The sequence below is a fragment of the Anopheles gambiae genome, chromosome 2, assembly GCF_943734735.2.
Source record: "Anopheles gambiae chromosome 2, idAnoGambNW_F1_1, whole genome shotgun sequence".
Taxonomy (NCBI): domain Eukaryota; kingdom Metazoa; phylum Arthropoda; class Insecta; order Diptera; family Culicidae; genus Anopheles; species Anopheles gambiae.
The window spans coordinates 74,661,185-74,681,971 of record NC_064601.1 but is presented as its reverse complement, the minus strand read 5'-3'; the positions used below and the strand labels follow the sequence as shown (position 1 = coordinate 74,681,971).

General features: G+C 42.4%; 3 protein-coding genes across 5 annotated transcripts in view; all 3 read right to left on the bottom strand.

Moving 5' to 3' along the window:
- Nucleotides 1-6,046, bottom strand: part of LOC1275734 (sodium- and chloride-dependent neutral and basic amino acid transporter B(0+)) — a 52,000-nt gene extending 45,954 nt beyond the window's left edge. The window contains exon 1 of one of the 2 annotated variants that reach the window (XM_061650656.1): nucleotides 5,525-6,046. The gene's annotated coding sequence lies outside the window, so the exon portion shown is untranslated. The remainder of the gene's footprint in view (nucleotides 1-5,524) is intronic. The other variant, XM_061650657.1, reaches the window with a different exon arrangement.
- A 1,635-nt stretch (nucleotides 6,047-7,681) lies between these two features.
- Nucleotides 7,682-15,624, bottom strand: LOC1275732 (RAB6-interacting golgin). 2 transcript variants are annotated; one of them, XM_315018.5, is made up of 4 exons: nucleotides 15,448-15,623; nucleotides 14,952-15,372; nucleotides 14,740-14,880; nucleotides 7,682-8,587 (listed from the first exon to the last, which is right to left on the bottom strand). In XM_315018.5, exons 1-4 carry the CDS (start codon nucleotides 15,521-15,523, stop codon nucleotides 8,317-8,319), a joined length of 909 nt encoding a protein of 302 aa, XP_315018.5. In that variant the 5' UTR covers nucleotides 15,524-15,623; the 3' UTR covers nucleotides 7,682-8,316. The 2 variants fall into 2 exon arrangements, 1 of the variants encoding a protein (XP_315018.5); XR_009764698.1 differs by having other exon boundaries at nucleotides 8,471-8,587; nucleotides 14,673-14,880; nucleotides 15,448-15,624.
- Nucleotides 15,625-16,205: 581 nt separating this feature from the next.
- Nucleotides 16,206-20,541, bottom strand: LOC133390979 (uncharacterized). The gene is made up of 3 exons (XM_061640487.1): nucleotides 20,531-20,541; nucleotides 20,130-20,304; nucleotides 16,206-20,013 (listed from the first exon to the last, which is right to left on the bottom strand). The coding sequence occupies exons 1-3, from the start codon at nucleotides 20,539-20,541 to the stop codon at nucleotides 16,312-16,314; spliced, it is 3,888 nt and encodes a 1,295-aa protein (XP_061496471.1). The 3' UTR covers nucleotides 16,206-16,311.
- Nucleotides 20,542-20,787: the final 246 nt, after the last annotated feature.

Sequence of the window (20,787 nt, the reverse complement as noted above, 5' to 3'; positions counted from 1 at the left end):
CCATTCGATTGCTTCTTTCTGCCGTCTCATACCCAGATAGATGGACCCCGCGGTCGTCCGCGTAAAGCTTGCCCCCCGTTCAGGTGAAGTACACGCTTCGACGGACGGCTTTTGCGGAGGCTCATCTTCGTTCCGGTGGTTAGCTTGGACGGGGAGGGGACGGTCCGGTCGCGTACCCACCATCAGTAACACAAGCGTTTCCTCGCGCCAAACCGCAGCTCATCGTCAGCTGGGAATTAATTGGTTTATAAGTATGATGACCGTAGCAAAGTTGAGGGTTTGTACCGTGTGGTGGTGGTGAATGTTTGGCCACTTCTTCCTATTCAGACCGTGTAATTCGATATGCGTCTAAAGATGTACTAATGAACACACGTTTAGCGGCTTCCTACCGTTAAGAACCTTGTTCTTTCTATCCTTTAAAATCAAGAGAAAATGATTGATTTCCAATCAAAATAATTGCTTGATAGAACAAACAAGTTCACCCTGTTTTTGTGATGCCGGATTTTACGAAATCTGGTGGAATCTCAATGAACCAATCAGTAGGGTTATGGACAATAGACCCCAGACAATTACACTAAGCCCTGCAAAGCTTCCATGTCATCCAAACCACCACCAGCGTTGAAAGATGATCCAGAGTGAATTAAAAAAACAGTCACACATTTAATCACCTCACTAGGTAAGCCTCGACGTAATTGATCGGTAAAAGGATCATCCCGCAAGGATGCCCAGGAAACAGGGACGGCAACGGACAAAAACCGTTGCGTTTTGTTTGGCTGGCTGGCAGACGCACATGACGGGCTTCTCGTTCCAATTAAACCACTCAACTATGCACACCATGTGCGAGACCAACTTATTTAATGCTATCCTTCCCGCGGGGTTCTTTTCTTTTGTGTCTTCAAAAAGCACATGTGCGACCCTTCTTTTGCATTTATTTTCTTTGCAAACAATACGGTGAGAGAAGAAAAATATGCTGTTTTAATCGTTTGAACTTTCTCCGGTTGTTCAGCTTCGTTCCTTTTTCCTAGAGTTGCAGTAGGTAGAACAAAAGCTTGTGCAATCTCGAACCTTTCTAATGTTTCATTGTTCAAGCCGATTGAATATTTCATTTGATTTTCAAACTAAAATCCATAAGGGGGATAATAAATAATAAAATTTTCTTTCAAATGATCAGATTACGGACCTGTTTATTGCGTTGGCACTGTTTGAAGGATCTCCAAGGGGTTTTTACAGACATGTACACAAAGAGCATCGATTTCTCTATAAAATCTAGATTATGTACGTTATTGTGAAAAAACGGTACAAAAATGCCTCGTTCGATCGATACGCATATAAAATATGAACAGAAACACGCAAAGCAATTCCCTATGCACCATCTACTATCGCTATGAACCCAATGAACCAGTCAGTCAGCTGGGTGTTCAACCGTAACAGCTACCGAATGGGTATGGTTCGAAAAAGGTTCCAAATTGGATTGTCATCAGAGCCACCAGAATGGGAGAGTTCCCATTCTGATTTCACAATTGAAAAAAACTGATGCGACCTGACCCCAAATGTCAAATTGCCGTTCTGGTAGTGACCTTCGGCACAGGTGAGAACGGAACATAGGAATGATACAAAATCAATGTTGATTTCAATTGAATTTAACGTCTCGCACATGAACCCTTAACGAACCGCCCCCGAACACTGCACACCAGAGAATGTGGAGCCCTTGGGATGGTAAGGGCATTTCCGGCCTCGAATGCACCTGTACGCACCAGAGTGTGTGCGTGCGTGCGGGGGTTGAATTGTTATGCCGGAAGCAAACCAATGTGCGTCCGTTCTCGATTTGCCTCGCCCTGAACTATCCCGGCGAAGGCAGTGGTTCTGAATCGTGCTCGTTGTTGGCGGCTTCGTGATCGTCATCGTATTTACCTTTGCCAAACATTCAACGGCCCCGGTGTACGGCGATTCCCCTTTTTCTTTTTAAATGTGTCATTCTGGCTGCTACAAATTCCCTCGCCGTCGCCAGCAATGGACGACTTCTCACATGGACTCTCCAAAGACTGTTCGTGCAGTGTCTTTCGTGTAGGAAAGTAACTGAGTCGGAACTTGTGCCAGGGCTGAGGTATCGTATTAAAAGAAGGGTGGAAAAAAACACATCGCCTCAGAACGATTCACCCGAACACTGGTGAATAATTCATAATTACTTGAGGCGTTCACGCATCGCAACCCACACCGCCACATGGTGAGAGATGGCGCCCGGTAGAGGAAGTGAGATGCGATCACAACGAAGAGAAGAGGCTCGAAAAAACGCCCAAAACGGGGAAGCTCATTCTGGGCAGACTGGCATTACTAGCAGACAAAGCATAAATGCAACCGAGTTCTGCGCCCGAATACAGAAAGCCCCTTGTGTAGCTCCTTGGATGACCGGTACCGACACTCGGAGGGCAAATCGGCCATCAAGAAAAGGAAAGAAAGCCAAGGGCTTCTTCTTGCAGGCAGGTAACAGCGACGATCACCTGCTGACCGGGTTCATTTCCTGTTCGAAGAGGATTTTGTTCAAGTTTCTACCACTTTTTGCACTTTGTACTGTTTGAAGAAGAGGTACAATTACGTCCGATAGGTACAGACTGTAACATTTGGTTTAGGTCACATTTGGCTGACTGCACCAGGAAAAAGGTGCCAAAGTTACATACCATAACAATAACAACAAAATAACTCAGTCAGGTTAAGAATGTTTGTGATCCAACCAGAGACTTAAAGTGACTGTCAAACCATTTTTTACCCAAAGATGACCAAAACATCTTCAATAAATGCCCACAAATTTGGATTTCTCCTAATTCTTTGGAGCAAACCTGCCCATCGTACCTGCCTAACGAACTCAACAAAACGGCTGCAGGAAGGACGTAATCTTATTACGACGATAAAAGGGTTCCTTAAGGGATGCAATGCTTTTCGCCCGTGTTAGGAAAATAAGTAAAAACCAAACCGGTTCAAGGATGATACTGTTTTTACCTTGGATTTAAACACAGCTTCCTAGCGTGTTAGTTTGTACTTTTTGTGTTTGTGTGTGTCTGTGTTCGGCAATTCCCTTAATCATGAATAAATCCTACGTGGAATTCAAGGAGAAGAGGAACAGGAGAAAAAAAGTTCAAACATATAAAATGATTGGTTGGGTTGAGTTTTGTGTTGGTTTCTTGCGTTCTTATTTTGGTATCATTATTAACAATGCACTGTCGACCGTTTCGTTTCCTTGCTGTTTGATATGTGATCTTCTCGGAAGGGTATTATAAATTTGGTCCCCTTTCCAAGTAAAGCTCAAGGGTTTTTTTTTTTTTAAAGATGGCAAAATCACATTTACATTTTTTGTATGTGTTATGGTATTAAAAATAAAACAGATAATCTTCGTCTTGCAAACAAGGTATAAACATCATAAGAACAGTGTGAAACTGTGTTTATGTTTCAAAAGATTTAAAGAACATGGAGAAACCTACTTATGGAGTCCATAATCGTTGTTGGTTTGAATGATCATACCACACTGTCAAAAATGCTGGACAGGAAAGCCTCTATCATCTGGAGTCAGGAATCATAGCGCAGATCGATCACGTGAAACAGGCTATGAATCGCAAAAGGACCCTATGGTCAATTTCGAATCATACTCCTTCACGGTAACGGGCATGGCTTCCGAAATCGATCAGGAAGTCCTTCAGTATACATTTCTTAATACTAACCTTGCATCGATTCCTTTCACTTGGGAAGCGTTTTGTTCGATCAAGAACAGGACCCCAAGAACTGGCTTGACAACTCATTCATACTATACAGGTTTAACGAATAAAAGGTATCAAATTTATAAGAAGGAGTGAAGGGAGCAGGTCGCATGTATCGCAGGAAAGATGTAGGTCGCTCAAAATATCTTGAAATCAATAATTTTGTTTAAAAGAGATAACATAAAATGAACATTTGATTTTTAACTGCACATTGAGCATTTAACTGCAATGAGATGAAAATGCCCTGCGTAAGTAAACATTCTACGGTGCATTGAACATAATTGTTTTCAAAAATTGACAGTTGGCACATACTACATGCTTAAAAACTTAAATATTTACCTTCCATCCACCGTCTGTAGTCGATTTCTACTTCTGCTGCATGAGGTACTGAGATTAAGCCACCGTCCAATGATCATCATGACACGTTCGTTTGATTGCCACATTTACAGGCTGCGTGTAAACTTTTACAGGATCATTGGTTTTCCCTGTACGGTAGCAAACAACTGCAGCAATTGCACAAACAAATGACCAACCCTCCCGTACGTGTACCATAAAACACACATACACACACACTCTTGTAACTCAATCATTCCGTCACCTGCAGTGAACTGCCGTTTGCCATCGATCGATCGGATTGCTTCGGTAGTGTAGTTTCAGATCACTCGTCACGCATTTGGCCCCGCCAAACTGTCAAACACTGATCGAAACGAGTCGCACTGCGGTTCATTAGACACAAACTAGAGGCTCTTGCTTTCAATCACTTTGCCACACATTTGGAGGGCCTCGTTACGGACCTCCCCCCCCCCCCCCCTCCCCCGTCCGCTCGGTTGGGAGATATGGGGCACTAAGAGATGAAGAAACTGAGGTGTTTTTTTCCACATCGTAAGACACATCCGCCGTTTAAACCGCAGCCTCGTATTTCCAAACTCGCACACACTTCCACCGATAATACCACGACGGTGGCAGGAGAGTGTGGTGGTGTTGTTAGTGATACACACTCACAAAAGAGCCCAATGGTGACGGATGTTCCGATTCGATGTAACCACTTCTAACGCATTTCTGCTTTGCGGTATTTTAAAATGGTGACGATAATGATGGTATTGATGATGATGATGATGATGATGATTATTCAAGGCACTTTGAGCATCACTATCACTAGCTGGGATGAGTGGTTTTGAAATTGGCACGTTTTTTCCCTACTGTCTTATCGGTCATTTACGCATAGGAAGGATAGCTTTAACGCATTGGATACATATTTTCACTCGACACATCGGCATTTATACGATTAGACTTTTTTGAAAACAAAACTGGTTGAAAGTAAAATACTAAACTTTGTGCGCTTGAGACATGAACATGAAGTACTCTGTTTCGTGGCGTTGTTTGAACAGCTGCACTGACTTTTTTTAAACAACCGTCATGGCCCACTTGGAGATATTTTGAGGTACGGCGAGGAATGGTTTCGTCACTTGTGAATCTCCTCAGCCAGTTGTCATTGGGGCATAAAGCCTCCTGATCCGTTGGCTTGTTATCCACCAACAGGAGAAGCAGTAACAGCAAAAAAAAACAACAACCCGCAAAGAGGCACGCAATTATCGTAAAAATAGTGTTCTACGCCGTTGTTACTGCTGCGGCCGTCCGATACGACTTCGCGGGGGTACCTGTTGAAGTGCGGACAGCCATAGGTCGCATACAGAAAACAACAAAAGAGCCACCGAGCGAGCAGCAAACACCGTGCCTGGCCGCTAGAAGTTGCCGCAGTTAGAAGAAATAAAACCTACCACTTGACGCTGGAAAGGCATCGTTACGACAGAGCGAACCACAAACACACCTGCGATAAGCGCGGCACGCGGAGCACGTTTTGGATTGCGAACGATTTTTCTCACACTTTTTAAACACTTGGGCACCTAAGAACGATACGTTTGCAAACCACACGCACGCAAAGGAAACGACGAAACAAAAGGAAAAGCACCAACGACAAACGATAGAACGAAAAACGGAACTGCACAATATAGCGTTAAAAACAAAACTGCACTCAAAATCGTTGTCCTTTTACTGTTGCACCGCTGGACTGTGTCGAGGTGTGAATGATTGTGTACGAAAGTATTGCAACACTTGTATGGTAAAACTGACGAAGAACATTCACTTACAGGTCTGGGTTTTTTTTTTAAGAATACTTTGGATAATTGTTTTGATTTTCGTTACAGATTCCGGCACCTGCGAAGGACACGCACCGCAGCCGGACGAACAGACACAACCGACAAGGCACGCGAAACAAACGAAAGTGTTCGGCCAGCGCCACACGGTTGAGGATCGCACGCGCAGGTTGTTTCTCTCCCGTAAACGAGCGTTGAACAATGGGCCGTTTGAAACTGAGCATGGAAAAATATTGCTAGTAAAATAATTGTTATGTATCATTAAAAAAAAATATTCACATAAAAAGGGGGTTTAAAGGAAAAGTTAAAAATGAACGGGGATCATATATTTTATTATAATTTCTTATTTTTAATAATAATATTTTTTTAACCTATTTCTTTTTCTTGGTATAAAAAACGCGATGTTATGAAATGAAGTAGTTTAAAATATATCGCATGCATTTCAGTACAATACTTATTTTACTATTCAACAAAAAAAAGTTTCAAAAAAGATTTTAACATATAAATTCAAGATTTGTTAGCGATCGTTGCACAGCGCCTCGTTGCACCCGACAAACATTAAATTCAGCACAATGGTTAGAATTTGTTGATGCATTTTTTGGAACATTTTTTTAGTGAGAACAAAGTATATTTTGGGATAAGCTGCTATCAGCTACTTGTAATATGTTTTAATGCGTTTTAACTGCGTGTAGATCAGGGCTTCACAATTTTTTAAAAACATTTTAACGCTTTTCTATCGCCAATGTCCCATAGTACAAAAGCTTGCACTTGCGAAAGAGCACTCTCAACGTGTGCGAGAGAGAAGAGAGCGAGAGCGAATGCATCGATGAATGCAGCTGATTTGAACTTGAACGGTTGAAGTCTTTTCCCGAAGCGGTGCATATTTAAATAACAATTTAAAAGGCCGATTACTAAATTGGCCTTTTTCAAATTGAATAAAGTCCGTGTAAATATGATGTAAAGAGATGTGGCTTGTTTGTTTCCGAAAAAATAAGCATTATATGATGTATAATTTACCAGAAAAATAATTTATGATAAGAGTTTTATGAAAACTGCACCAAAACAACGATAATTGCACGCATCTAGTCGTAAAAACTTTACGCAATAAATCACTCATCGAACCGCTTCCTCGATCCTCATTTCAACTATCAAACTTACACGCAGATAATACAGACGCTCACAGCAACTCTCATTCTCGATCGAATGCAGTTTTAATGATGTCGGCGTCGCATGTCACCCCCGGTTGAGCGGAGGTGATTTGTCGGAGGCAAAACTGGTAGTACAAGTAATGCTCTACTACTTACCCGCCCGTACACGACTGGTTCGGGTCCGATCTGCTGGTCCCGTAATGGTAGCGATGCTCGAGAAAGAGTTACAACAATTCGCCAAAGTAGCTAAAACTGGCCGGAGCCTAGACCGATTCCCGTAGCAGCCCGTCATCAGTCGCTCATTAGGTGCATTTTGCCAATTCCTGCAGACGCTTCCCTGCCGCATCAAACAGCATTAGAGAGGGGAGATGTTGCTGGAATGGTTCACTTTCAATTTTGCTTTCGCTCATTCGCTAAGATTTTCTGCATTGCGATGATTGCACGTTCCAGTTTTCTGTCCGTCTCTAGGATACGTTAGTAAACATCGATATCAGTGTTTTCTTTTCGCACGATTGACGACCAAAGGGATTGCAGCGAATAACTCTATTGAATGCACACCTAGCTTAACGAGAGGAGTTAAAATCAAAGTGTATGGATGTATGGAAAAAATCAATCAACAGAAAAAAAAAACATATTTTTAATGACAACATGTATTCGTATAAAAAGAGTTACAAAAGCAGACCGTTTAAATAACATCATAAATAGAGATTCTTTTGGATCGAAACATCATATATCAGCTTACCATGCGATATACTGCTGTGTAATTTGCACGAATTTCTTCCTTTCCTATCAACGATAATATCTTCTCTTCTGTAGAAAACGAAAACCATTCTCTTGTAGTGTAAAAGTGGTGTAGAAAATATTTATAATATTGTTTATTGTCTGCTCAGAATAGCGACGCATTCTTGCCATGTTTGTTTCAAAAATTGCAATATCCTACAAATACTTTAGTGTGCGCTCGTGAGTACTGAACAATCTTAGAGTCTAACATTGCTTTTGTGTGTTGTTTATCGTCTCCATGTTGCAATTTAAGAAACAGTGGCTAAAATCGTACAGTAAAAGTGTAAAATGGTTAAAAATGCATTAAAGGCAAGAGGTTACCCCGATTCGTGAATATAATATTGTCTCGGAAGTACTAATACACAGTCCAGATGTAGGACCAATGTTATGAGATTGAGTTTTGTTAATCAGATTTGGTTATGTGTTTGTCATGTGTATCTCTACTTTAGTAAGCCGTATCACACCGTCGAAAACACCAGCAACAGGGGTTTAATTTTGTGTCGATTGATTGCCGTCTTGTCCGGGTCCGGTAGAGGCGTCCGCTGCACAGGAGCTATTTCCATTGATTGTGTCATCTAAATCATCGGTCACAGAAATGCCTACCTTTTCCATTAGCTCGGATAAACGCCTTGCCTTTCGTTCCTCGTTGTGGGAAATGATTGCACACAAATGTTCGGTAAGCATTTCTTTCTTCTCCAGCGCTTGATGCAGCTCCACCTTAGCTTTCAGAAATAGATTTTCTATAGTGAGATAATTTTTCCTGGTGTTGCGTTCTGGAACATGGTTTGTTGGTTCCTTTCCCCCTTGACGCCTCTACGCCCTACGTTGTGTTTTGTTGTGTCGTCTTCGATCGCCAAAGGAAGAAAGTAAAGAACACGTCCGGCTCGTATCGAGTTTCATGCGCTAGTGCCGCTTTATTCGCACACATACTTAATCACAAATTGTCGATCGGCAGTGCTGCCAGAAAATACATTTAACTTTTAATTCCCAACTGACAAAACAACCGCAAACAATTCAAAATGACCGTTTCATAACCCTTACATTCCAACATAGCGGCCACCTAAATTTACCAAATTTACCTCTTTCCATTACTTCACAAAATGCCTGACTTTATGATATCTAATTCACTCTCTCAAACGGAAGAAGACTAATCCTATTCGCTGGCCTCTTATACAAGCCGTTCCTAGTCCTGATACTAACGACTCTCACTACGCCATCTGGGCCAGGAAATACTTCAGCAATCCGTCCCATTGGCCAATGGTGAGGAGTCTTCCCATCCTCTTTCAACAGGACCATTTGTCCTACCTTTAGCTTTACTACTGCCTTGCCGCGTTGATGTTCGTTATGTAGTTCGCTAAAATATTCCCTACGCCAACGCGCCCAATGATTCTGTACCACTCTACGCAATTCCTCGTACCGCTTCAATCTATTGACTGGTACATCACCCACGTCAGGCTCCGGTAGAGCGTTCATCGGAGCCCCGATTAGAAAATGCCCCGGCGTCAATACATCAAGTTCTTCCGGATCCTCCGACAACGGTGTAAGCGGTCTGCTGTTGAGTTGAGCTTCCACTTGTGCCAGTACCGTCGACATCTCCCCAAACGCCAGCTGCCGATCACCAACAACCTTCAGTAGGACGCGTTTTGCCGCTTTTACCGCTGCCTCCCAAAGGCCGCCAAAGTTCGGTGCATGGGGTGGGATGAAGTGCCACTTAACGCCAGCGCCAACAGCATATCTCGATATATCCTCCACCGCCGAATCGCTGTTCATCAACGTGTAGAAGTCATCGATCACCTTACTCGCTCCTTGGAAGTTGAGACCGTTATCGGAATAGACCTCGCTGGGCAAACCCCGTCTTGCCACAAACCGACGAAACGCCGCTAGAAATGCATGAGTTGATAGAGACTCCACAAGCTCGATGTGAACAGCTTTTACTGAAAAACACACAAAGATTGAAATATATGCTTTTTCAGCTGCCGCTCGGCGATGCACCGGCTTCAAGTAAATGGGTCCACAGAAATCAACCCCTACGATCGAAAATGGTCGAGCTGGCATAGCACGCGACACGGGTAGCTGTCCTGGTGGTTGTTGAACTAACGCGGGATTCATCCTGAAGCATACCAGACAGCCTCTGCAAACACTATTGACCAAAGATCGTCCTTGAATTGGCCAAAATTCTCTCCTGAGTGCGCTCAATGTTGCAGTTGGCCCACCATGAAGTGCCAATCGATGATAATATTCTGCCATTAGCCTAGTAAATCGTGACTTCTTGGGTAGCGCCAACGGAAATCTGCTACAAACTTGCATGGCTTTAGCGCGATGCAAGCGGCCACCAACTCGGAGCAAACCATCACCGTCCAAAAAAGCTCCTAATGTCTTCAGTGATGATTTGGGACGTACCGTTTGTCCAGCAGACAACTCCTTGATCTCAGCCGCAAAGTATATCCGTTGTTCTCTTTTCACCAGTCGAATTTTCGCCTCTGCTAGCTCGCTCACCAACAAAACACCTTTGTGTTTAGGATCCAGCTTTCGTTGGCAACAACGAATAAATCTCATACAATACGCAGTGATCCGCAGTAATTTGTCATAGTTGGAAAACCTATCACACCAATCATCGCTCTCGCTACTTACTGCGGCCACCAATGAGCTCTTCCTTCGTTCCAATAACTCCTCTTCGGGAATTGCCAACACACCGCTGGCATTCTTCTTCCATTCTTCCTCTGATAGTTGTAACCACCCGGGACCATGGAACCACAGCTTCGATGCTAACAGCTCGTTCGGCATAGCTCCACGCGATACAATATCGGCAGGATTGTCAACGCCCTTCACATGCATCCATTTGTAGCCATGCGTCAATTCCTGAATTTCGGATACCCTATTCGCTACGTACGTAGCCCAAGAATGGGATGGTGCTCGAATCCAATGCAACACGATTGTCGCATCAGTCCACATAAAGGTTTCCACGTCTGGAATTCTCAACGCTTGGCGTACCACTTTCTGCAACCTTGCTGCCAGTAATGCTCCACAAAGTTCTAACCGGGCCAAACTGACTCTTTTCAGCGGCGCAGGACGAGACTTTGCAGCAAGCAACTCAACTACCACTTCCCCGCTGCTACCAATCGTTCTAACATACACGCATGCCCCATAAGCCGCTTCAGATGCATCCGAAAAGCAATGTAGTTGAACAGCAACAGGATTATGCACAACAGCATGGCGCGAAAACTTAACCTCCTTCAGCAACCCGAGTTGTGATTGAAAAGCATACCATCGTTCTTGCATGACAGCCGGTATTTCTTCATCCCAGTCATCAGTTGCCAACCACAACGATTGCATATTTATCTTGGCCCAAGATGTCACAGGAGCCACCAGCCCCAAAGGGTCGTATATACGTGCTACCAAAGAGTAAACCTTTCTACGGGACCAGCTCTCGTTGTTCATCTGAATGTTCGAGTCTATGTACAGTTGGTCCGATTCTGGTAGCCACGCGATACCTAGAGTTTTTATTGGCTCCTCTGGAACTTCAAACATTTTAACGTAGGATGTTGCTCTGTCTTCCGCTGAAACGCTAGATAAAACATCTGGTTTGTTAGAATTCCATTTAGTTAGATGAAATCCGCCCTTTCTCAACAATAGCGTCAGCTCAGCTTGCAACCTAACTGCTTCTTCTTCGCTAGAGGCACCACCAATGTAGTCATCGACATAGAAGTCCTCTAACAACGCCTGTCTCGCCAAGGGAAAGTTTTCCCCTTCATCAATTGCCAATTGCTGCAGTACTCGAATGGCCAGAAAGGAAGACGGGGCAAGTCCAAATGTGACCCGCTGCAACTCGTAGACTTCGATGGACTCAACAGATGAGCCTCGCCATAATACACGTTGAAAACGAGTGTCGTCGGGATGCACCTTGACTTGCAGATACATCTGTTTTATATCTGCCACTAATGCCACGCTCCTCATCCGAAATTTCAGCAACAACGCCAACAAGTTCTCCTGAATCACAGGACCAGTCATTAACAAATCATTAAGAGACTTACCACCGTCGGTAGAGGCCGATCCATCAAACACAGGTCGTACCTTTGTACTGGTACTGGACGCCTTGATTACCGGATGATGCGGTAAGAAATAATGACCATGAGCTTCCTCAGAATCAGGGTTCGCAGCCACCTTGACTAAAATCCCTTTGTCGATGTAGTCGTTGATAACCGCCGTATACTTTTGTTTCAACCATGGGTCCCGATTGAAACGTCGTTCTAACTGCAAGAACCGTTTTCTCGCTATCGCACTGGACGGTCCCAATTGGTTCTGTAAGTCACACTTAAATGGCAGCTTCACTATATATCTCCCTTCACTATCCCGCTGATGAGTTTGCACAAAATGTGCTTCGCAATCCCTTTCCTCCTGACTATGTTGAAGCGGCTCACGTATTTCTTCAATAATCCAAAAACGCTCAATTAAATCGTCCAACCTAGTACACGTGCCACAAGTAACATAATTGCTACCTTCAGAAGCCAGCGGAACTTTCCCAGTTGCAACCCATCCAAAAACAGTGCTAATAAATGTTGGGAGCGCTGGTAGCTCGAGCCTAATTTTACCACGGTTGTCCGGTTTCAAAAAAGTCGCGTAAAATTCGGAGCCCAACAATAAATCCACTTCAGCATCACTATCGAAATTAGGATCCGCGAGCACAAAATTCATCGGGAGATTCTGCCTGCTAATTTGATTTCCAGTTACCGGCCTGTAGCTAGAAATTCTCGGCAACACTAGAAACTGCATACGTTCTTGATAGTTACAACTTTTGGAACGTATGACAGTCGTTACCGACGTCGTTATGTCCACTTTCGAATGTCCAACTCCCGATAATGCCGTTTTACTTTCATACTGCGGTAACTTAAGCCGCGCAGCCAAGCCCTTTGTCATCAGGTTCACCTGAGACCCACTATCAATCAATGCTCTTGCTGACAACCATTTGTTACCACACGCACGCACACTCACTATCGCCGTTGATAATAACACAGAAGTGCACTCTCTGTTCGATGACGCGTTCACCACCACATTTTGCGTGCCACTGGTAGATGGAAGTTCTTCACGAACCGACGGACCGATCGTTTCACTTACATTTTCACCGTGTAGAAGGGAATGATGTTTACGATTGCAAATATTGCATCGTGCACGTGACCAACACTTGGCTTGAAAATGCCCTTGCCTCAAACAATTAAGGCAAAGCTTCTTAGCTTCAACCACTTCACGACGACGCGGCAACGTTAAACTCCGAAACGAGTCACAATTTTCCACCATGTGCGATCCATCACATTTTGCGCACTTTGCTTCTGCAGCCACATTAGACGCAACACGACGTTCACTTGTAGATTTGCCCGCCGCCATTGGCCTATCCACTGCAAACGCGTCCATTATGCGCGTCTGTGTGCGCAAAAAGTTTAACAAATCCGTCACCGTTTTTTGATCACTTTCTTCAACGTGCCTTTCCCACTTTTGTTGGGTGCTTTCGTCCAACTTTGAAATGATTATCTGAATAATCAAACATCCCCACTGTTCGGTCACTTCACCTAACTGCTTTAGAATTTTTAAGTTCCTTTCGAAACAATCGATAAGCCCATGAATACCCACCGTGTTCATGACTTTCATCCGTGGCCATTGTAGCATCGCGTTAACATGACGCTTTTTCAAAATATATTCGTTAGAATATCGCTTCTTCAAAGCATCCCAAGCCACATCATAATTCGAATTGCAGGCTTGCAAAGTATCCACCACCTTCAGCGCTTCACCTTTCAGAGAACCCTTCAAATAAAGCATCTTTTCAACCTGCGACAATTTCTCGTTCTCATGAACAGTAACAACAAACATGTCGTGATACGGGAGCCATTCGTCATATTTTCCGGAAAATTGAGGAAGCGTCAACTGAGGCAAACGAACACTATTATAATCATCGCACACGCGTTCCTGTTTCACACTCGGTATCTCCGCTCCAGCCCGCAGCTTTCCCAAAAATTTTCCTTTCAACAGCATGACTTTGTCTTCGATCTCACCATAAAGCACATCGTTATCTTCACTGTAATCTTTTGCGCCAATATTTCGAGCCAAAGCCTTAAACTCCCTCCAACGCTCGTTCAATAGATCGAGACGAGGCGTCAATTCTGGGAAATCACTCTCTTTGTACTGCGCCAAAAACGTGTCGATTCTTGTCAACGATTGCACGACTCGGTCGCGCTCGCGCTTTAGGATAATCATATCCAGATCTTCTGCTTGTGTGTATTGCATTGTATTGTTCGAACCCGACGCGTCAGAGAAACCGGCAAAATCTTCACTAACCGACATTTCTAATACGCGACACAAAATGCATACACACGCAAAGAACACCCACTAGCACAATGATTTCTCACGCTTTCGCGATTTTTTCTTATTCAGAAATCCACCAACGCTCGATACGGAACTTTCAGATTTCACACGCGTTACGCGATTTTTGCCAAAAGAAATCACAAGTTCTTCACTTTAACCATTCAAACCAAACCGCAAGTATTAGACCATCCTGGTCACGGCACCAATGTTGCGTTCTGGAACATGGTTTGTTGGTTCCTTTCCCCCTTGACGCCTCTACGCCCTACGTTGTGTTTTGTTGTGTCGTCTTCGATCGCCAAAGGAGACAAAGTAAAGAACACGTCCGGCTCGTATCGAGTTTCATGCGCTAGTGCCGCTTTATTCGCACACATACTTAATCACAAATTGTCGATCGGCAGTGCTGCCAGAAAATACATTTAACTTTTAATTCCCAACTGACAAAACAACCGCAAACAATTCAAAATGACCGTTTCATAACCCTTACATTCCAACACCTGGAATAGGGAAAAACCGTTAGCTAGGAAGTAGTACGACCTTACATGGTGAGACGAATACACTTACTCAACGTTTGAAAAGTGTAGGCTTGCCGCATCAATTTGTTTCCGTAAAATCGCCACATCCGATGCCAGCTCGGAGTCCAGCCGGGTTAGCTCTGATTTTATCTCCTGAATTTTGTTCGCCTCCGCTGCTGTTTTCTGAGCACTGAAAGAACGGAACAGAGACCCATTTAATTAAAAATTGCACCATTTCATAACAAAACTGCCGTTCCTTACTGTTGCTCTATTGCTTTATGGAGAATATCCCGCTTTTGTCTGTTCTGTTCTTCCATCAGTTTTCGCTGCTGTTCAAAATCCTTGAGCGACATACCTTTGAAGGGAGTTAGCACCTCATTTACATTGGTCCGCATGCCGGTGGCGCCTAGCATAGTGCTAGCAACAGTTGGTTCGAATGTCCGACTTTTTACTGGCTGATTTGGAAGCACTAGGATTGACTCATCCTCCGGAGCATTTATCATTTGAGGCAGTGGTTTAAAGGCGACGGCTTGTTGAATAGGGTGTTGTGGGTAAATGCTGGAGTCGACACAACTGACTGTGCTAAGATTGCCATTATCTACGATGGTAGGCGGCGGAACAAATTTCACCGCGCCTGGCGGTGCTTTGGGGTGTCTGCTATGCGGTCGCGACAGTTCCTTTGCTGCAACGAGAGAGCCCCATATGAAGAATCTGAATAACTGCTGAAACAGCGGCTGCAAACATGGCAAATATTTACCCTTTTCTTTGCTGCTTGTTTGTCGCGTGATCTTGAAGATGTCATCGTCAGAGAAACCAACAAATTGTTTGGACATTTTTGTAAAAATTCCGTAAAAGCAACAGTTTTTTTGTTCTTCAGGCTCCTACTCGAAGTTTGTTTACGTAGACGCTGTCAGAAATGGCTTGCACAAGTGGTCAAGCGTTTCAGTAGCCAAGATGTATATAGTAAAGTGCGCTGTAAAGATCTTGAGTGCCGTGCAACGCTTGATCATGTGAAATTTAAATTGACTGGTAATATTGATATTTATATTATTAGTTTATCACTATTTTTTGCTATAGCTGAGAGAATAGTTAAAGCTTATCAGTTAATAAATTTGTCAGTCAAAATTAAAATATTAAAAAAATGTGCAACTGTTCTAGTACAATGTAAATGGATATTCCAAAATGTGTTTCTTTCTAGCAGTACGATTTTTCACTAAACGACGATCCGATTTGGACCGTGTAATACACATACTAACACTACATTTTGGAAGCATGAAATAGTATTGTGTTTGGTAATTTTATTGAATATCAGGTGCTAAATTAGCACTGTATATCTAAGTGTTCAACTACAAGGTAATAGCAGAACTTATAAAGATTAATTAATTTAAATTTAACAGTAAACATCAACGAAAGGTTTTGTGGAAAGCTTAACGAATTAATTTGGTTTTGTTTTTTTGCAGTAATGGATCGCTTGTCATCATTTGCCAGAAAGTCGTTTCATAATTCATCGTTTCATTTTATTATATTTTTATGATGTTAGATATAAAAACTCATATGCTTTTATTTGACGATTGTTGCATATAAAAATAATAAATAAGAAAAAATATAAAGGCTCAATAGATTATTTATCAATCCATTGATTAATGCATGATCTTATAGCCTCATTTTGTAAGCGTTCGACTCGTTGTTTGGACTGTTCTTTAAATAGAAGCAGCGTTTCATTATCCTGATATAAATCCAGCAATGAGATAATTTTCTGTGTTAAATCTAAACGATCAGCTTCCTTAAATTGTTTCCCTTGCGGTACACTTTCAATACTGTTAAGAAGTTCCCCAAGTAAATCGAAACTTTGAAAGCAATCTCGAACGAAGTCTCTGGGAAGCGTGGCTGCACACAGCTGTATAAGCTTATCAATAATCTTTTCCTTATTTTCCGCATAACAGTGTCTGATAATTGTTCGCGCATATCTTGGTATTCGCGCAGTTAGGTAGCGCTGAATATCCAAGCTGAAATGTTCCGTGCAGTACGCTACAAACCAATCGAATACCTCCGGGAACGGTTTTCTTAGAGCTACCTCCAGTGTATCTTCTTCGTCAGGGTTGGTTTCAAATAACATGCGTTGCAGTATGCTCCGGTCCTCATTCTCATCATCACTCTCATTATCAGCATCATCGTATTCATCGTCGCATTCTTTAAGCGTCTCTAGCAACAGAATCGTCTGCCTTTCCCCGAGCCGTTTTAGATTGATTTCATTCTTCTCGTCGAATTGATTGCCTTGCGGATTGTTGGTACCTCCAAAGCGGAAATGTACGCTTCGGAGCAACTCCTTAGGAGCGACCGACAGCAGCATCCGCAACGTATTGAAAGTGGCATTGTTTAACGCCATTCTGATGCACGTTGCAAGTATATTAGAGCTGCTGTAAAGGTATGAGCTAATAATGTGCTTTTTGTGCGACGTAAGACATTTCAAATCGTGCAGGAAAAAGTCAATAAACTTATCCGCAATGTTTGCCCGCGAGACGCAGAAATAGCGCCGAAGAAAGTTAAAAAACATTTCTCTATCGACATCATCTAATAAGCAATTCCGCACCAGAAAATATTCCATCACCGTGCGATGCATAAAGTCGACACACTCCGAAGCATCGAGCTGAATCATTATTAATCCAAAATGTGCCATCTGCTCGTACTGCTTGGGATTATTGCAACAATTATATTCAAGCTCGCACGCCAGCTGTGAATGTTTCGCGTAAAATTCTTTTTGTATCAGTTCTTTAGCCAGCCCGTGTAGCTTGTCCATTTCATCAAACTTTCCGCGCACTGTATTCTCAAACTGACTTTGCAGAAAAGTATTGTAGATGGAGCCAATTTCATAATTTGTATGCCACTGAATGTTGGGCTTCCGAATGCGGTCTTGATATATAATACCCATGATTTTGCACAGCTGAGGCACTTCTAGGAATGATTTGCATCCGACACCTTTCAATAGTTGATCAAAATTGGAAATAAAAATGTCTACATTTCGTTGTACTTCCGGAGAGATCATGTCAGGATTTGCATCACTAAGCCAAAGTTGTTTAAAATATTTTTCATACGGAAACGTTGCCAAATTATAGTAGGAAGCGTTCTTGAAAGCTTTTCGTAAAATTGGAACCGATTCATTTCTTGTAGCTAGGATCAACAAACAGGATTGGCACTGCAGAATCTTTTGCAGAAATTTGATGACTAGTGTTTGATACGTCTCCACTATCTCATCAAACCCATCGATCAAAAAGCATACTTGGGCTGTAGCTAAACATTGATTGACGATGTCGTCAATCAAAGCGCTTTGCGGTGTAATGTATAACAATGTTTGCAGTAATTGCAATCCTTCGAGTGAAGACGATTGTTCAGCTTGGGTAACAACACTCTTGGCTATTGTTTTCGCTCTTATGTACAGACATATTCTACTCTCAATATCGTGCGCTATTTTAGCGATCCGTAATAGCTCAACGGTCTTTCCTTGACCAGCTGTGTCACAAATAATAGATACAGCACAGCCTTCATTGAGGATCAGCTCGCTGTGGGTCACAATCTTTCCCCCATCTCCTATCAGACTCCGCTCGATATAGTTTTGCTCGTTATGTTCATAAAAATCCGATTTAACTACGATATTTTTAAGTGTACTCAATTCCGCCAGCTTCTCACTACTATCAATGGATTCTTTCCTTATACAGTTGGAAAGAGTCATATCCTTCGCGTCAAAACTTACACGTTTCAACTCAAGGTGTTCATAATTTACAATCACATCGTCAAGCACAACATCATCTGTTATGAAAGGCGAGGATAACGGCGTTTCAATAGTGTTACCTTCAACAATCAGTAACAATTTTACATTCGGTGCTAATTCGAGTATCGTTTTCGAATCTATTTCAGCAATGCCGGGTGCATGCAAAAGTAAGATATATTTTACTTCTCCACTTATAAGGCAGTCTCCGAACTCAACATTCTTAATACGGTTCAGTGTGTCAAGCAAATATTTCATTTCCATTGCATTACTAGCAACTACTGTATGTTTTTCATATTTAGATTGTATCCGAGCTGTCGTCCATTCGACTTTCGGTCTCGATAAGATGGTAAGCTCATTTGGGCCTTTCAGAAAGTACGCCTCGATTCCTGTGCACAGTTTGTCGAGACTTTCCTTTTTAAAATCTATACCTTTGGGCGGAATCATGACTAGTTTGCTTTTAAGCTCTTTCATCTTCATTATCGACTCTACCAAGTCTTTCACCTGCTGTAGTTTTTTATCTTTTTTTGTCTCTGGGCGGTCCTTTATCAAGTATTTGTGAAACATGTGTTCGTCCCATTGGTTGTGAAACAGATTGTTAATAGCTGTGATCATTTTTTCATTTTTCGGTACATTTACATAAAATATAAAATGTTCGAAAAACCAGTTTAATTCGTCTTCCTCCAAGCCATTGTACTGGAATCCACACTGTTCACCGGACTCAGCATTGAGATTTTGCATTTGAAAAGCGTCAGTCGAAAATGTGACCGTCCTTAAACTGCTTAGGTCAAATTTGGTATTTGGATTTTTATGTTGCATTTGATATGCGATGATAAAACTTAACCGGAATTGTTTTGCATTTTCCGACAGACGCGTGCTGCCTTGTAGAAACTGTTCACGAAATTTCACTATTGGTTGTTCAGTTTGTTCCGATTTAGCTGTTGGTTCCATCATCTCAATGATTTCGTGAGCAAATGATTGTGCCATCGCTTTGGATAGATACGTTTGCGGTTTAGACATATCTTGTTTCGATAGCGTGCAGTGATTAGCCAGCTTCTGAGCCGTATCAAACATAAGCAGAGCTTTCCAGTGTTTTATCGAATATTTCCCAATGGTGTCTATCGTGAGCTTCAAATGTGGTTCTTTGCTGGTATGTTCCTCCATGAATGCCAATGTAGTTGAGTGCAAACCGTCCGACGTCCAGTATATCATTTCAGTAGGTTTACCGTCTCGACTGCATGCTTCCGATTTGCTGTACTGGACATAGGAATCTATGTACTTGGAAATCTTGACTTTATGATGCAGCATGTCCTGAATAGATAGCGTTAACGACTCGTCCATCCGTTGTTTCGCCTGGAACAAGTAGAGTCCTTCATTGTGCCCCCGTTCTCGGTTCGGGTGGATTTTCAAGATCACATCGTCCAATGCTTTGTACGTTCCTTGATTCCTTCCTACGTTTCCTTCGTAGAGTATGGAGTAGTCGTACGTATTGTGAACTAGCCCGATCACGTAGTAGTAAAGGTGATGCTGAAAATCAACTCCATCCTTCGTTGCCATTGCCTAGAGATGACGCACGTGTTGGAAATAACGATCGTATGAAAACTGGGTGGTCTCGGGCTTCGGTCTCACTTGTTCGGACGTTTAGCAAATGCTAGTGATTCATCAAAAACTTTTACCTGTGATGAAATGTGCAGCACAAAACGATGACGAAACGATGGAGGATGATGTAAATTGATGAATATTTCCAAGTAAACGCGAAGAGAGTTAACAGAAATGTTGTAATGCGCACTTGTGTTTTTCTTTTTTTGTAATGGACTATCAAAACAAACATTCGTTTCTCCAGAGCGAGAACTGTCAAATGTGTTTTAAGGCGCATCCAGAGTGACCAGAAATACCGATTTATCTGTATTCCTACCAATTTTTTATATGAATACCGATTCACAGATGACCACCCTAAAACTACCGATTTTTCATTTATTCTACCGAAAATCACAGATACAGTAGAGCGCGGTTTATCCGGGTACCTTTTATCCGGATTTCCGTTTATCCGTGCTGCTGAGAAATGATAGTTCAATACAAAAGTGACATTGCGTTATGAGGAGGATATTTGAAAAAGCGGTTATAAGACCACATTGTCATAACAAAAAACACTATAATTCATGGAAAATTTTAAAAATTCTCTATCGAAAAACATGAAGTTAATAAAAACTGGGTTATTTTTATCAAAAAATAAGAAAAATTTCCAAAAAATAACCAGGAATTGGTGATAAAATATATCATTTGACTCATCCCAAGTGCCACAAATCCACTAAACGACCACTAAACGGCTTCTAA

Bases quoted from the DNA above. Each gene is read 5' to 3' on its own strand.
- LOC1275732 (XM_315018.5), bottom strand. From the start codon at position 15,523: ATGTCCAAACAATTTGTTGGTTTCTCTGACGATGACATCTTCAAGATC. The intron at 14,881-14,951 runs GTAAGGAACGGC...CCGTTCTTTCAG, and splicing joins CATAAAGCAATAGAGCAACA to TGCTCAGAAAACAGCAGCGG. The intron at 8,588-14,739 runs GTAAGTGTATTC...ACGCAACACCAG, and splicing joins CTACACTTTTCAAACGTTGA to GAAAAATTATCTCACTATAG.
- LOC133390979 (XM_061640487.1), bottom strand. The intron at 20,014-20,129 runs GTAAAAGTTTTT...CGTCATCTCTAG, and splicing joins TGCTGCACATTTCATCACAG to GCAATGGCAACGAAGGATGG.